Source organism: Sinocyclocheilus anshuiensis, unplaced genomic scaffold (assembly GCF_001515605.1).
Source record: "Sinocyclocheilus anshuiensis isolate Anshui unplaced genomic scaffold, SAMN03320099.WGS_v1.1 scaffold1946, whole genome shotgun sequence".
NCBI lineage: Eukaryota > Metazoa > Chordata > Actinopteri > Cypriniformes > Cyprinidae > Sinocyclocheilus > Sinocyclocheilus anshuiensis.
This window is the reverse complement of record NW_015546151.1, coordinates 464579-480866: the sequence shown is the minus strand read 5'-3', so window position 1 is coordinate 480866 and position 16288 is coordinate 464579. Positions and strand designations below refer to the sequence as shown.

The 16288-nt window shown below is 41.3% G+C and overlaps 1 protein-coding gene across 3 annotated transcripts in view; it reads left to right on the top strand.

Moving 5' to 3' along the window:
- Positions 1-16288, top strand: part of LOC107701279 (tumor suppressor p53-binding protein 1) — a 29210-nt gene that overhangs the window by 8421 nt on the left and 4501 nt on the right. For 2 of the 3 annotated variants that reach the window (XM_016503257.1, XM_016503256.1), the window contains exons 15-27: positions 981-1047; positions 1269-1352; positions 4480-4771; positions 4869-4928; positions 5110-5259; positions 6143-6363; positions 6628-6774; positions 7046-7434; positions 8796-8987; positions 9917-10099; positions 10666-10854; positions 11442-11536; positions 11627-11823. In XM_016503257.1, coding sequence (XP_016358743.1) covers positions 981-1047; positions 1269-1352; positions 4480-4771; positions 4869-4928; positions 5110-5259; positions 6143-6363; positions 6628-6774; positions 7046-7434; positions 8796-8987; positions 9917-10099; positions 10666-10854; positions 11442-11536; positions 11627-11823 — 2266 coding nt within the window. The remainder of the gene's footprint in view (positions 1-980; positions 1048-1268; positions 1353-4479; positions 4772-4868; positions 4929-5109; positions 5260-6142; positions 6364-6627; positions 6775-7045; positions 7435-8795; positions 8988-9916; positions 10100-10665; positions 10855-11441; positions 11537-11626; positions 11824-16288) is intronic. The other variant, XM_016503258.1, reaches the window with a different exon arrangement.

Below are 16288 nucleotides of genomic sequence, written 5' to 3'. Positions count from 1 at the left end.
GAATTGCGCGCGTGCTCTCTCTCTATCTCTCTCTCTCTCTCCCTACCGTTAAGTAACTTGTGCATTGTTTTACTTACTTGTTTATGACATATCCGACGGAACTACAAACTTTCCAGTGATGTCTGTGAGAAAGGTATATTCACTCGACAAGCTCGCGCATCTGCGCCGCCGCGCGCTCAATCCACTCAGTGCGCTTTGTTTATCAGCTCGTGCACATCAGCTATACAGACGTTAATACTGAAAGTTTAACATTATATTCATTGCATACATATACTTCATAGACATCCTTAATCTCTTATAACTCCATTCTGCTGTCTGTTGTTCTGTTGTCGGTGTTTCTTTGTATGAATATGGCACTGATCACATGTTGTGTGGTATCGGCGTTAGGTATCGGGGCATTTTAACGAGTACGAGTACGAGTACAGGAGACCAGTATCGGGCCCGATACCAGTATCGGTATCGGTGCATCCCTACATTTTTTTCATAGTTTTTTATTAGTTTCAAACATGGTTATATACTGTAAGATGTAATGAATTAAATGAAGTGAGTGAGTAAATAAAATGAGTATTAAGTTAGTAAATACTAGTACTCTTTTTAAGTGGTCTAAAGTTTAACCCATTAAAGGGATAGTTCACCCAAAAATGAAAATTCTGTCATCATTTACTCACCCTCATGTCGTTTCAAACCTGTATGAGTTGCTTTCTTATATTGAACACAAAAGAAAATATTTAGAAGTTTGCTGGTAATCAAACAGTTGGTGGTTGCCATCGACTTCCATAGTATTTTTTTTTCCTACTATGGAAGTCAATGGCAACCACCAACTGTTTGATTACCAGCAATCTTCAAAATATCTTCTTTTGTGTTCAACATAAGAAAGCAACTCATACAGGTTTGGAACGACATGAGGGTGAGTAAATGATGACAGAATTTTCATTTTTGGGTGAACAATCCTTTTAAGCTTGATTTTAATGCTTCCCCAGAACCACCATTAACAGATGAGGAAGGATCTGTCTCCAAGGCTACCACTGTTGCCATGGATGTAACCAGGTAACCTGCAGTGGTTGCTATGCAGAAGCTTATCTGTGGGATGGATTCATTTTTCAGCTGTCACTCAGAGCTGCTGATTCTCGGCCTTAGTCATTTTAACACATTTGTAATAAGGATCCTTTTTTTATTTCATTTAAATACAGGACAGAACTGCAAATTTTAGTTTTCATTGTTGGGAAATCATGTGGTTTATTATTTCCCTGTTGTTGTCTGTTTTTCAGTCCTTCTGTGTTCAGTCGTGTTCGGGAGGCCCACAGGCAGGTCCAGGTAGAGGATGATGAAGAGTCCAGTGATCCTCCGCTCAGGTATCACACTCCTGTAAAATAAGAAAATGTCACACTTTAAATCACCACTAGCTGTTCATTAGAGATAAAAGTATATGTTTGTGCAGTTCTATTTAAAATAGTATCATGCTTGTTTGCTAGGTATCTTGAATTATATGCTCTCACAGGGCTGTACAATGAGCATTTGCAACTGAAAATTACTGTGTGCAAATGTAAAAATAATTTGTATGCACCTGGTCAAAACATCATAACATCAGGATCAAAATCCAGTTGTTGTTATTAATCCCTAATGCATGTTGTGTACAGTGTAGAAAGCCCAGTTAATTATAATGTTGTGCTGAATTTAAGGCATAGTGCGTCAATGCATATTGTAAAATACATATTTTGAAATTGGGAGTGGGGGGGGTCTCTCAGCACTTTGTGCTTTCAAATAAATAAAAAAATGCTGTTCTTTTATGCACAAGCAGCTCATGATACTGTGTTTTCAGTGCTGCTCGGTTTGCAATTAAAGGGATAGTTCACCCAAAAATGAAAATTCTGTCATTAATTACTCACCCTCACGTCATTCCAAACCCCGTAAGACCTTTGTTCATCTTCAGAACACAAATTAAGATATTTTTGATTAAATCTGAGTGCTTTCTGACCCTCCATAGACAGCAAGGTTCTACCACGTTCAAGGCACAGAAAGGTAGTAAGGACATTGTTAAAATAGTCCAAGTGACATCAGTGGTTCAACCGTAATTTTATGAAGCTACGAGAATATTTTTGTGTAAAGAAAATGAAAATAACTTTATTCAACAATTCTTCTTTTTTGTGTCAGTCTTTGACGCACGTTCACGAAAGTACCACAACACATGGGTGCACATTCCTCTGCTTGTAAACAATTTGTAATAAGACTCAATTATAAATCAGTTGTGAACTGTAGAGAAGCCTTAAGGTCTTCCTGTAGTTTTTTGCAAATTCAAAGCTCTATTGTTTAATGTTTAAAAATGAAAGAAACAAAGACAACCATGAATATTTGTATTTTAATTTACTATTGTTAGTGAAAGTGTAATCAAAATATATTTGTTTATCAGATGTTCATAAGGAGATCAGTGCTGCTTTTGGAGGGGCATGAGTGCTTCTAAACAACAAGCATAAAGCCCTGTCTCAAGTCACTAGACTGCATAAGAATAGTCTTGGGCACAACTGACCTTGAATTCTTTTTTGTTGAAGTTATAAATAGAGTTCCCTTGGTGTTGGATATCTTTAGAAACCTAAAATAGGTTTGATAGTGCCACTCCTGCCTGGTCAGGGCTGTAGAGAGCCGTACAATGGAGCATGACCCATTTCCACAGCTCAAGGTTGGGATGTTTTTGGTTTTGTTTTGGTCTTTGTCTTTGTCCTGGGTTCCTCAAGGTGTTCTCCTGGTGATCCTGGTAGGGCTGCAAACTTGAAATAAACCAAAATCACAATAGAGCCTTCAAATGTAAAGACTGTGATTTAATTAAATAAATACATGTACTGTGTGTTTCAGAAGAAAGCGTGACACAGTTTTTTCATACATGAGTGACTCTTGATCTGGTGTCTTCAGTGTCTCAGAGCAGATTGGTTCACAGTAAATGCTGCTCCGCACAAACTCATCTCTGAATTTGGGTTGCTTATAACATAAAACAAAATCTTCCCAAACTTGTAAAGCTTGATGTTTACTTTTTTTTTTTTTTTGATTGGACAGTAAGTTTTTGACAGCGAAGTGGGAGAGAGAGAAGGGGACGTGATTGGAAAAGGTCCACGAGTCGGGACTTGAGCTCGGGACACCCGACGTGCAATGGCACTATATGTTGGCACACTGCCCATGAGGCTATCAACGATGTTTAATGTTTAAAGGGGGTCATATGACGTTGCTAAAAAGAACATTATTTTGTGTATTTGTTGTAATGCAATGCGTTTATGCGGTTTAAGGTTCAAAAAACACATTATGTTCCACATAATGTACATTATTGCCGAATTCCTCAAGCATGTGATGGAAATGTTACGCCCCTTACCATATTGTGATGCCATGTCCCGGCGAGACAAGACAAAAACAATAAAACCCATTATAAACAAGGCATTTGTTGCATCCAGTGGGGACATAATTACTGATTATAATGACTTATACTGTCTTTTTACTCGTTACGTTGTGTATCGCGTTGCGTAAACATAAAACCATGTCTGCATTTGTGATCGGAGAAATGACAAACAACAAGCGCTACTCTACACTGCTCAAAACTCGTGTTTGAATCGTCAGTGGCAAATCCTTTAAATATGAAAACGTACTTACAGACTGTGAGTCAGAAGCGCCAGACTGTCCTTGCAAAGTTGGAATTGCCCCACTTTATAGAAACAGACACCGGCATTGTAGGCTACTCTCACAGGAAACAGTCCTCGTCCTCCGTAAAATGCGCTGCACACATCTGAATATTTGGGTTGAACTGTTCCGGAACAGTGTTGTAAATACAACTTAACCACTGATTTCTAGTTGTGTCCTGTGTCCTTGGAAGGCCAAACAAAGTAGTTTCACTTTCATAACGAAACACACAGCGTCTCCACAACATGGCGGCGGCAGCAACAGTGAGAATAAAAGTTGCGCCTTCTTTCTTTGCGTGAACATTTGGGCGGCGTTATGCAAATCTTCCCACATCGTGACGTAGACATGTGGGGGCGTGTTAGAACGAGACGTTTTAGGTAGGCTTGGTTGACTCTTAACTTTTATAAAGAATATCTCTTTGGATTTGAGACTTTAGTCTTTGCAACTTTACAGATCTTCTTTATGCACCAAGAGCTTGTAACACTCCAAAGAGAAAGGAAAAATTGAAATCGCATCATATGACCCCTTTAAAAATGAAGAAATTAAAAAAGCCATAAATCACAAAAATTTGGGCCAAATTATGCAGTCCCTCCAAAGCAAACCACCACTTTTTTTTAAAGTCACATTTTATCAGAAAAACCACCATTAGATTTTTGTCTTTAAATCCTGCAGTCCTATTTTTGTGTGCAAGTGGCTTCACAAGTCAATAATAAGTGAAACAAAGTTATTAAGCAAGGTCATGTGCACTGTACTAAACAAATGTACTCTGTAGTCTTTCTAAAATTCTGCCTATATGTGTTTGTCTCTCCACTTCTCCAACAGGCAAGCAAGCCAGCTGTTCAGGTCCCCCAACACTAATTACTCAGGGCTGTCTCTCAAATGCCCAAAAGAAACAGTGGACAGCAGAGCCTCAGGCCGAGTCACTGAAGCTGTACCTCTGCATCCTGTTGGTGCGGGAGCAAACTCTGAACCTCTGGTCAGTGGTCTGCCCTCCCCTGCCAAAGAACAAGTGGTTCTCAGCACTTCTGACAAACCTCGAACACCTGTCCGACAGAGAGCCATGTCACAGCAAACTAGTGTGGATATCAGCTCGACCACCAGCCCACCCAGCAAAGTAAGAAAGTGTTGGTTATTTAGGATACATTTAATGATAAAGTGCCTTAACAGGTGCCACATGTTATATTTTTTATTTTTGTCTCTTGGTTTGTCAGAGAGCTGTGTCTCAGCAGACTAGTTTTGATCTGTCTGGACCGCATAACCTGTCTGGAAGGGTAAAAGATTTCAATAAATGTTCATAATGACTTATTACTTTTTGTAAATATGTTAGCAATTACAAAGAACGAGGAAAAATCCTGCACCATGTCATAGATTGCAAGAAGTTATTTAGAATGATTAAATATAAAGGGCTGTAACCTTTTAGATGTATCTTCAAGTTTTATCTTACTCTTAAAGGGAGAACCAAGTACACCAATCAGAACCCATCCAGGCCCATCATTGCGCAGACATGTTCGCACCATCCAGGAAGTCCGAACAACGGTCACTCGCATCATTACAGATGTCTACTATGAAGATGGCAGAGAGGTTGACCGCAAGGTTACCCATGTAAGAATTACATAAATTAATTACAAAAATAAGTAACACCAGTTACTTTTGTTTTCCCATTTATTGACTGACAGCTCTCTTGTCCCCATGTTGAGAGAAATCAGGAGAAAGTGCAGATGTATTGTGTGGATTGTGTAAACATGATGGTTACTGCTGTTCTAGACTAAATGTGGACATGCTGAGGCTTATTCATTAGTCATATCTGCATGAGGCTTATTCATTACATTTTTGTTGTGAAAGGGCTTTTTACCTTTGCCAAAAACAGCAGTTTCTTATATTAAAAACAAGCAAACCCAGCCAAGGTTTTAAAAATGTAAAGCAAAAGTAACATAACATTACTTTCCTTAAAAAGTAACTAATGTAATTATTTTTTCAGAGAGTAACACAATATTGTAATGTATTTCTTTTATATGTAACTTTCCCCAACACTGCTAGATAGTATTTGTCTGGCCCCATGAGGCGACCAGGTGCCGGATTCACATAAATTGACCAGATTCAAGAAAGATAAATTGTAAGAAGTTAGTAAGAATGTTTCTAAGTGCAATTCTTGAAATATTCTCAAATATTTTCTTTAAACTCTCTATTTTTTTCTCCTTGTGAAGAAAATGTCAGGCTTTGGCGCAACATCCCAATGATTTAATTTAACTTTTGGGGATTTAAGACAAGTTGGAGGTTATCCTTACTTTTATAGGTCATTTACAATGTTTATTTTACAATGATATGGCTGGAATCTTCATTTTCTATGAGGGGACATGACTTTAAAAGTATTTTAGAAGTACCATTTATTTCCTTAGGTGTAAATGTTTTTAATGTGGAAAATATTATGGAAAATATGAAGGTATATAAACTGATAATCAAACCTCTGCTGTATCTTTTCTCTAAGGAGTCAGAGGAACCCGTGGTGGATCGCTGCATCGTAGACAATGACATCTCACCCTCCCGAAGAGGAAGCTCCATGACATCAGGAGACCTGGCTGATGTCAGTTCACTCTCCTCGAAGGCCCCATCACACCACAGCTCCAGTGGGACAAGCAGCACGGGCCTGGGTCCCATCAGAATGCCAGATTTTCTAATGCCCCCCAGCCGAGGGGCCAAGTCTGGCCGGTGAGAAGTCTTCCTGTCTCTCTTTCCATTACTAACACTCTGCAGTTAACACATGAGTCTCGGTTGTAGGGAAGTAGGCGCTGTTCCGTAGAAAGTCTTGTGTGCATGTTATTGTCAATACGTTTCATTAGAGCATGTTCTCACCTTCTTGTTATTGGACATGGTATGGTTTTAGTATCTTCTCATGGCTGCTGCTCCCATACACATTTGGTCGAGGGCGTTTCAGCTGAGCGCATCCTCTCCGTGTGTGTGTTTGAACCCCAGGCGGGGGGGACGGCAGCAGCCGAGGAGTCACACTGTGGTGGTGGGGTCAGAGGTGACGGATGCACGGGGGTCTCGGGTCACCACCCAGCTGAGCCCCCGTGGCCGTGCCCGGCGGGGAAGGCCTCCTTCCCGCAGCCCGCTGTCCAGGTGAGGTGCTCTTGGATAGGCTGGCAGGGTCCAAGACGCTCTTTGTATTAGACACTAATTTATAGCCACTGTTTTTAATCATCTTGCATGACCCTTGTTCCTTTTTTCTCCCAAGTATGACTAATGACTAATGACTTAGTCATTAGTATTATTTCCCTTTGTAGCACATGGATGAGCTCTCTGTTTCCATTATTAATGGGTGTTGTGATGCTCATTGTGTCACTTTTTTGTTTTTATTCTCTCTCCATCACCTGCTAATACTGACTCTCAGAGGTGGCAGAACAGGACAGAGAGGTGGTGCCCATGGCCAGGGTGCATCATCCTCAGAAGAGGAGCACTTTGCCCAAAGGCATGTCCAAGCACCGGGCAGCCCAGTAGAGCCCAGTGCTACAAGCCGCTCTGAATCTCTCAACACTACCTCCCCAGATAACAGCGCTGGGTCCAGCAGTTTTGTTGGGTTGCGTGTGCTGGCCAAGTGGTCATCCAACTCGTATTTCTATTCTGGGAGTATCACTCGAGACCTGGGAGAGAACCGTTTCCGCCTTCTGTTCGATGACAACCAGGAGTGTGAAGTACAAGGAAAAGACATCTTGCTCTGTGACCCCATTCCTGTAGAGACGGAAGTCACTGCCTTAACCGAGGAGGAGTACTTTAATATAGGTAAGCAGGACCAAAAAAACATTACTAGGGATATAACGATGCACACTGAGCCATCTGAAAATCAATACAAATATGTGATGATTTAAATCGGTTGAGATGTTAAATGAGTCGCGATACGGTTGGGGGTGGGAGTTTATATGAATGTGTTTCTGAGTGGAACTGACTCTCTTTAGAAAAGTTTAGATGGTATTTTCTTTTCCTCTTGCCTCTGCATAATGCATATTACAGTAGTGTTCATAAGCGCTCTGTATCGCTGCTGTTCCATAAGCGCCACCTGCTGGCAGAGTGAATTGGTATCTCATTTAGCCCGTCTGCTGTTTCTGTTTCATGCAGAGATGCTTTATGTGGTATAATAATTTCACATTACTGAATTCAGAAATGTATCATTTTGAAATGATACAATCTAATTTAGATTAAAAACTGCTCATGTTGCATGTATGCAGCATCTTTGTTGGGGTTGTGATTAAAATACAGTGGTTGCATATAAATTTAAATGGAAAGAGCACTGGTAAAACCTTAGCTTGTTTATATGAAGAGATTTCTTTTATTTGAGTTATTTATTTATTTACTGATTGATTTGGGGTTTGTTTTAAAATTTCAATTTACTTGTGCTATTTAACGTATATCAGTTTCACAATGAAATGTGCAGCTTTTGTCCAAGCAATAAGAAGGGCACCTTTTCATTTATAATTTGTCATAAATCTCATTTTGGTAAAAAAAAAAAAATTGTATCATGTAATCAGTATCGTGAATCGTATTGCATTATGAGTTGAGTGAATCGTTACATCCCTAGACATTACAGAACCATTACCTGTCTGTCTGTCTATATATCATTCTTTCTGTCTGTCTGTCTGTTATTCTATCTTTGTTTATATATGTCTCTGGCTTTTGTGTATGTATTTTTTTTCTTTATATCAGCCTGTCTCATGTCTATATATCTTGCTGTCTGTCTTTCTGTTTTTTGTGTACCTTTCTGTCTGTCATTCTGTGCTTGTCTGTTTTTCCTGTCTGTTCTTTATTTGTCATTTTATCTGTCTTTGTCTGTATATCTTTCTGTCATTCTATGTATATTTGTCTGTCTGCCTGTTGTTCAGTCCACCTTTGCCCATCTTTATATGTATCTGTCTGTCTGTTGTTCTATCTACCTTTGTCTACTTCTATCTTTTGAAAACGTGCATTATCCATATGATGTTTTTAGCATTATGTTCTAATGATTATTTAGTTATTTTGTGTCAAAATGCAGAAAATAATAAAAAACAAACGGGTAAGGAACATTTAAACAAGTAATCCATTATATTTGGGGGGAAAAAACTATAATGTGGGGAAAAAAAATATACTGATTCTGTGTCTCTGGTGTTCAGGTGTGGTGAAGGGTCATAAGACTCAAGGCTCTGAGTTCCTTTACTGTGTGGAGAAAGATGGTCAGAGTAATTGGTACAGCAGAACGTCTGTGATTCTCAGCATGGAGCAAGGCAACCGCCTGAGGGAGCAGTATGGACTGGGACCCTATGAACCATCTACACCCCAAACCATGGCCTCTGATGTCAGCCTTGGTGAGTCTTCAACTGGCATGTTTGAACCTGTGAAAGTGGAAACAAGTTCTGGATCCAGGCTAACTATGGAAACAAACATCTATAATATAATGAAATACTTGAAATGTACATGATGCTTGCACAAATTTGGATTTCATTAGAATATTAATTGCCTCTGCTTTTTAACTTAAAGGGATAGTTCACCCGAAAATGAAAATTCTGTCATTAATTACTCACCCTCATGTCGTTCCAAACCCGTAAGACCTTTGTTCATCTTCAGAACACAAATTAAGATATTTTTGATGAAATCTGAGTTTCCAAGAGTTAGTAAGGACATCGTTAAAAAAGTTCATGTGACATCAGCGGTTCAACCGTACTTTTATGAAGCTGAAAGAATACTTTTTGTGAGCAGAGAAACAAAAATAATGACTTTATATTATAGTAAAATAATATTTTTTGGCCATTTTTGAGACCACCTTCAATCAGTTATGTATTTTTTACAAATAAAGGCAGCCTTGCTGAGCAGAAGAGAATTCTTTTAAAACATTAGAAAATATTACATATCCCAATTTGAACACTATGTGTGAATGTTTTAATAAATGTATTAATAGAGCTGTTGTAATTATTATTATAATTATTATTGACTTTTTTATTTTATTTTAAAAATTCATAAAAATGTTACTGAGCAACTGATGAGTAACACAGTTTTCAGCGCAGCTCTCGGATTTCATCAAAAAATTCCTTAATTTGTGTTCTGAAGATGAATGAAGGTCTTACGGGTTTGGAACAACATGAGAGTAAATAATGACAGAATTTTAATTTTTGGGTAAAATATTTCTTTAATGGTGTAAAGAATCTACCAGCAGAGGCTAACTAGCCTTCTTTGTCACACAAGTTGAAATGGCACTAGTTTTGTCGCAGTTGGCATCACGGTGTTATTTTGTCCTCAGATAACCTGGTAGAAGGAAAGCGGAGACGCCGAGGAAACTCCAGTGGAGCAGGGACCCCTACACGCAGCTCCAGCAACAGCCCAAGAAACCCAGGGCCTTCTGGGAAACGAAAGCTCATCGGTGGTGCGGAGGATGAGAGGACTCCTGCAAAGAGAGGACGCAGGGGGGGAGGGGCCAGAGTGGGTACGGTGCCCCTTGCTGACAGACTATATTAATTCAACAACTGGACCAAAGCATTTGCTCAATTTTAGAATAATGTTTTATCGTATGCCTGATTTTATTGACTAATTTGGTCTTTTATTGTTCTTTGTTTTTAACATTTTATTCATTTTAGTGGCTATGAAATTGTTTTACGTTTATCTGTATGTGTGTTTTAAAATGAACTCAGAATGATAAACAGAATGAGTGCCTTTCTCCCCAGTGTTTCCATTGTTGTATGTAAGTGTCTAATTTTACAATATAAGACATCTGATAAACCACCTGAAGGTGTGAATAAATACTGCTTTTGATACAACTAAATGCAGTGCAGATCTCCAGCTCTAAACAGCAACTGGTATGTGGCATAACATGCTTTTTCTTTTGTGTGGGTGAGCACTCAACAGGGTAGATGGGAGTGGTGCCTGTGTTTAATTCCTCACAGTTCATTATACTTTATGGGCTCTTTGGTACACAACCAGTCTTTGATTCAAAATAGTGTTTTGAATCAAGTGTTATGCCATACTTATTTTCTTTTTGTTTCATTTGAACAGGACAGCGTATCGCTGCTTGTAACACATCTGGGAGCGGAGCAGACCTGCCCCCTGACCCTAATGACCTGGTGGCAACACATGGACCTTTGCCGGAAAACTCCTCTCTCTTTATGGGGTTTGTCTTCATGCTCACGGCATCCTCAGAAAGCGACAGAGACTCCAACGACCAGCCCAGTGATGAGGATGATGGTGAGGGGTAGAACAAATAAACACTGCATCATATGAAGCAATGATTTTAAGGCAGCTAAATTGCTGTTTATTATGTTTTGTGGAATGTGAAAAAAATTGCGTAATTATTTAGTAATACTCTTATTTAGCAAGGATACATTTAATTGATAAAAAGTGACAGTAAAGACATTTATAATGTTGCAAAAGATTTACATTTCAAATAAATGCTGTTCTTTTGAATTTTCTATTCTTCAAAGAGTCCTGAAAAAATGTTTTCACAAAAATATTAAGCAACAGTTTTTAACATTAATAATAAGAAATCTTTCTTGAGCATGAAATCAGCATATTGGAATGATTTCTAAAGAATCATATGACACTGAAGACTGGAGTAACAGCTGCTGAAAATTCAGCTTTGCATCACAGGAATAAATTACATTTTAAAATGTATTAAAATACAGGCCAGATAAAACAAATCGTAGTAATTTTTAGCAATTATTTTTCCTTTTTTTTTTTTTTTTCTCTAAAAAGTATAAATAATTACACCCATGGAAAGACTTGGAAGTGTGTGTTTGTATGTGACTTCTAAAACACTATTTCTCTCTCGTTAGAGTATGTTCAGAGAGCACCATACAACAAACACTATACAGAGAGACAGCTGGAGGCAGGTGGAGGAATGATCCTGCTTGACTTTAATGAGGAACAGGTGAGCTTATATTCAGCACGAATCGAGTTGCACAGCATACTTTTTGCTGTGTGCGCATGTTTTATGTATGTGTGTTTTCTGCATCGTCAGTGTAAAGCAGCCTATCAGAGCTTGCTGATCGCCGACCAGCACTGCCGGACCAGGAAGTACCTGCTGTGTGTGGCAGGTGGAGTTCCCTGCGTGTCTCAGATATGGGTGAGGGATTGCTGCCAGGAGAAGAAGCTGCTCAACTACAGGAACTACCTACTTCCTGCCGGTCTGGGGCCAGAGGGATGCATTGTGGAGTGGTAAGGGCTTCTCGTTTTGACATGACTCATTTTCTCATCTAATATTAAAAAAGAAAAAAAGTCAGATCCAGTCCTTACGACTGACCGTCGGCAAGCAATCCATTTGTATGTAGTAAATATCCAGTATATCTACACTAGTTGCTGTAGTAATGAGTTCAGCCTCTGTGTGATGCCAGGAGACTTAAGAGAGTAACTGTGATAGTGGAAAGAGAGTACTGAAAAACGATGGGTTACTTAACGTAAACCCGGGCTCTTTGATAACAGAGTGAGGTGTTTCACTATGGGAATCGCTTTGGGCGTGACCAACTGCGGAAGCTCCTATGACACCACATCTGTCTTTGACAGACAAGTCGACCTGTGACCTGGCTCCGCCCCACCTATATCAGTCAGGTCGACCCCTGCCAAAGTCATTATAGAGAGATTTCTTTCCGTACCTGTGCAAGAAGGGAAGTGCTGGTGAAACACTTCACTCTGTTACCAAAGAACCCGGGTTTACGTTAAGTAACCCATTGTTCTTTTTCTAACTTCGCTCGGTGTTTCACTATGGGAGATATAGACCACTCCCGGATTGCACCCATATCACTGCTATCCAACAAAACAATTAAATGGGCACCGACCTGCCGGCTCCCAGCACTGCGTGTGCTAATGATGGCTCAGACACGTCCAGTATGTAAAACCGCACAAAAGTATGTGGCGTAGCCCAACTTGCTGCTGAACAAATATCTTGAACAGAAACTCCCGAGTAAGGCACATGATGTAGCCATCCCCCGAGTGGAGTGGGCTATCAAGCCCTTAGGCAGTTGAATACCCTTGCAGATATAAGCTAAAGATATAGCATCTTTGATCCAATGAGACAGCCGTTGACGAGACAACGGTTTCCCTTTGTGAGGAGTAGCCCACGACACAAACAGCTGGTCATGAGTCCTAAAGCCTGCTGTTCTCCTCACATACATATGAAGAGCCCGTACCTGACATATGGCGCTTTTCCACTGCGTGGTACGACTCGGCTCGGTATGGCTCAGTACGGCACGGCATGGTTCGGCTCGGCATGGTTTGCGTTTCCACTGCAGTTCAGTACCGCTTTACAGGGGGCGGGATTATTCACATGTCGTTATATTTGCGCCGCCTCTACTACCACGACTCCTAAAAAAAAACTTTTTCATTCCGCATCGCCCCATCAAGCTCTCGCTGGATCCGCTCCTCTGCTATCAACGAGAGGAACGTCTGTACTTCCGCAACAGACAACAAAACTTTTTGGTTGTTAAAAAAAAGGTGCGCTCGTTCAAAACAGTTCAGTGTCGCACTGTTCAGTGACGCAGGTAGTGACGATTCTCTCCGGCCAATCTGTGATCAGCAGAGTTTACACGTCACGTTTTGGTAACGGTACGGTTCACTTGGAACCCCAACCGAAGTGGTACTAAAAAAAGTACCAGGTACTGCACCCAGTGGAAAACCCCCAAAAAGTGAACCGTACCGAGCCGTACCATGCAGTGGAAAAGCGCCATTAGTTTCCAGTCGGGGTGAATGATTGTCCCCCGAACCTGAGACAGAATGTCCCTCCTGGTTGGAATCTCTCACGGAGAGCCTTCCAGGAGAGACACCACATCCGAAAACCTTACTCAGGATGGACAGAATGGAGCTACGATTATCAGACGTACTTTGTTTTGACAAACCATCACTAGAATTCCTAGTAGCAGAGCATTTGGGGAAATATGTACAGACGCAGCCTTGGCCACTTCGGTACCATGGCATCCAACCCCAGTGGTGTGAACCAGAAGGGACAAGCCCACTTCCACTCGGCTGTACCTTTTTCATATGTACTATGCCATTTCCGGATGGAGTTGACAATATCTGCCTCTGCCCCTATCTCGACAGGATGTCTGCTCACCAATTCAGGTGCCCAGAAATGTCAACTGCATTCAGGGAGAGAAGTTTATCCTCAGCCCTAAGCATCAACATGAAAAGGGGGCCTGAATGCAGCCCATGATTTTTGTAGGTGACTACCGATGTGCTGTTCGTCCACACCAACACATGGTAGCCCATGAGGTCTGGGAGGAAGTGTTTCGATGCTAGAATCACAGGCCTAATTTCCAGACAATTTATGTGCCACAAGAGATGAGGGCCTTCCTAGTGCCCACAAGTTGGATGGCCCTTGAGAGAGACATTCATTGTGTTAGTCTTGTGAACGCAACACGCACCAAGTGAGGGACCCAAGATCAGAAGCCTGGGACTTCTCCAAATAGAAAAGGTATGAAGGTATGAAGCCCTCACTGTGTAACCCTCATTATATGCAGGGGATTGCACAAGGGGTGGAACCCCCTCCTCCTGAGCCACCACTGGATGGGCCTCATGTGCGGTAAACTCAACGGTATTACGTTGACAGCTGCAGAAATAAGAACCAAATGTTTCTGGTATTGATGGACAGAAATGGCCTGCATTGTGGTCGAGTCCCATACCACAACAAGAAAAACTGTTGTCTGTCTGAGACGCAACACACTTTTATTGTGGTTCAATCTCAAAAACCCACCTCAAGTAAGCCAGGATGACATCTCAATGATGAGCTGCAAACTCCTCCAGCTGGGCCAGTCATCTATGTAATTGAGTACACTTTGTGAAGGTGCAAAGCGATAAGGCTAGGTCAAGAGGAAGAACTCAATATTCCACCCCTAAAGCAAACCTCAGAAACACAGGAAGTTCCTCAGGTTTTTTTTGGAAAAGCTTTCCAGTTTAAGGTTGTTTCAATGGCAGAGGTCTAGCAGGGAAGAGGTGGATCTTCCATGAGGTCATTTTTGCCTCTTAGTATTCAAGTATACTCTAGTAAGGTGCCGCTTTCAGGCTTTGTTTAAGGGTACATCTTTGAAACATTTGTGTAACAGCAGACTGTGCCTCTCCTCACACTTTTACCAGATTTTACAACATGGATGTTTATCTGATTCCTGGTTCCCAGGTTTTGTCTGTCTGAACAGGTGTCAGTTTTTAATTTTTGCCAGTCTGTGTAACTATATATTTTTCACAGGCTGATAAACTGGCAGCCACTTCATAGTAAGACGCTGTGGTGTAGTGGTCCCCTAGCGTCAGCTACTGATGCAGCATCAAGTGAACCAACAAATGCTTTGGTTATGTGTGTATCCATGGGCGACATTAGGTGGGGGCAGGCGCGCCGTTGACACGGGGGACAGGGGGAGGTCATGACCTCCTCAGTTTTGAAAAGACAGCAATCGACCCCCACACTTTTGATAAGGGAAAATGATGGCGTTATTTTACTGACAAATGTCGAGAGTGCACTGTTGTAGCGCGAAAGTACATTAATTTTATGCGTGGGTGCGAATCTCTGCGCTCGTACGCGGATTTCCTTTGCTCTCGCACAAAACCGGACGCGTGCTCTCAGATATACGCTGCTCTCGCCCAGAGGGTGTGCGCGCACTTAAAACGTGTCCGTGGCAATCGCAAATCTCTCCTCTCGCTCAAAGTGTGCATATGTACGTGCTCAAACTGTGTCCTGTGCACTCTCAAATCTCTCCATGCTCTTGCGATAGAAATAAATAATTTTTGCACCTGGACTAAACGTTGTCAAAAGTTATCAACCAATCAGACTTCCAGGACTGACCGGTGAAAATGCTACGTGAAATCTAATTGGCTGCAGGGAACTGCACCAGGAATTATTTTGGCAATCAAAGATGGGTCTTTAACTTCGTTACAATTTAATAATATTTAGCAATATTAATCAAATGAATATTAGAAATGGCTAGGATTTGGGTGCTTGGGTGATTTGTACAAATAAATAACCTAGTAGTCTGTCTGTCTAACTGATTGGTCAAACCCCTCCGAGCGATTTATCTAAAAGCAACATATTACATACAGTATTGTCACGGTGCGTGTGGAGAGATGAAGCGAGGACTCAAGTGCAGGATGAATGCTTCTTTCTTTTAATAATAAAATGAAACACAAAAAAAATAAAACAACCCCAAGGGGGAAAAACAGACAGGCAGGCTAGGAACTGCACTACATGCAGACATAACACACACAATGAAAAACGACAGATCAGCACAGGATTACAGACACCAGGAGAATAAATAGGAAACCAAATGAGGAGGCTAGCGAGGGAGACACAGGTGGAGCAACTTAAACAATAATGAGGTAACAAGATGGGCAGGGCAAGACAATAGACAGGAGAGAGCACATGGCAACAAACAAACACAACACAAGCCATGTGCTCACAGAACACAGTCATCTGGTGGCCATCCTGGGCACACCCGCTGAAGACTGTGACAGAACCCCTCCCCTAAGGAGCGGATTCCAGATGCTCCACCAAAAGAAATCCCGGAGGGAGGCGGAACGGAGGTGGATCAGGGGGAGGGATGGTGGGCCAGGCCCGTGCAGTGGAAGAGGGCCTGGAGATAGAGGTAAACCAGGGTGCCAGGGCGGGACCGGCAGGGCAGGGCAGGAGGCCAGGGCGGGGCCGGCA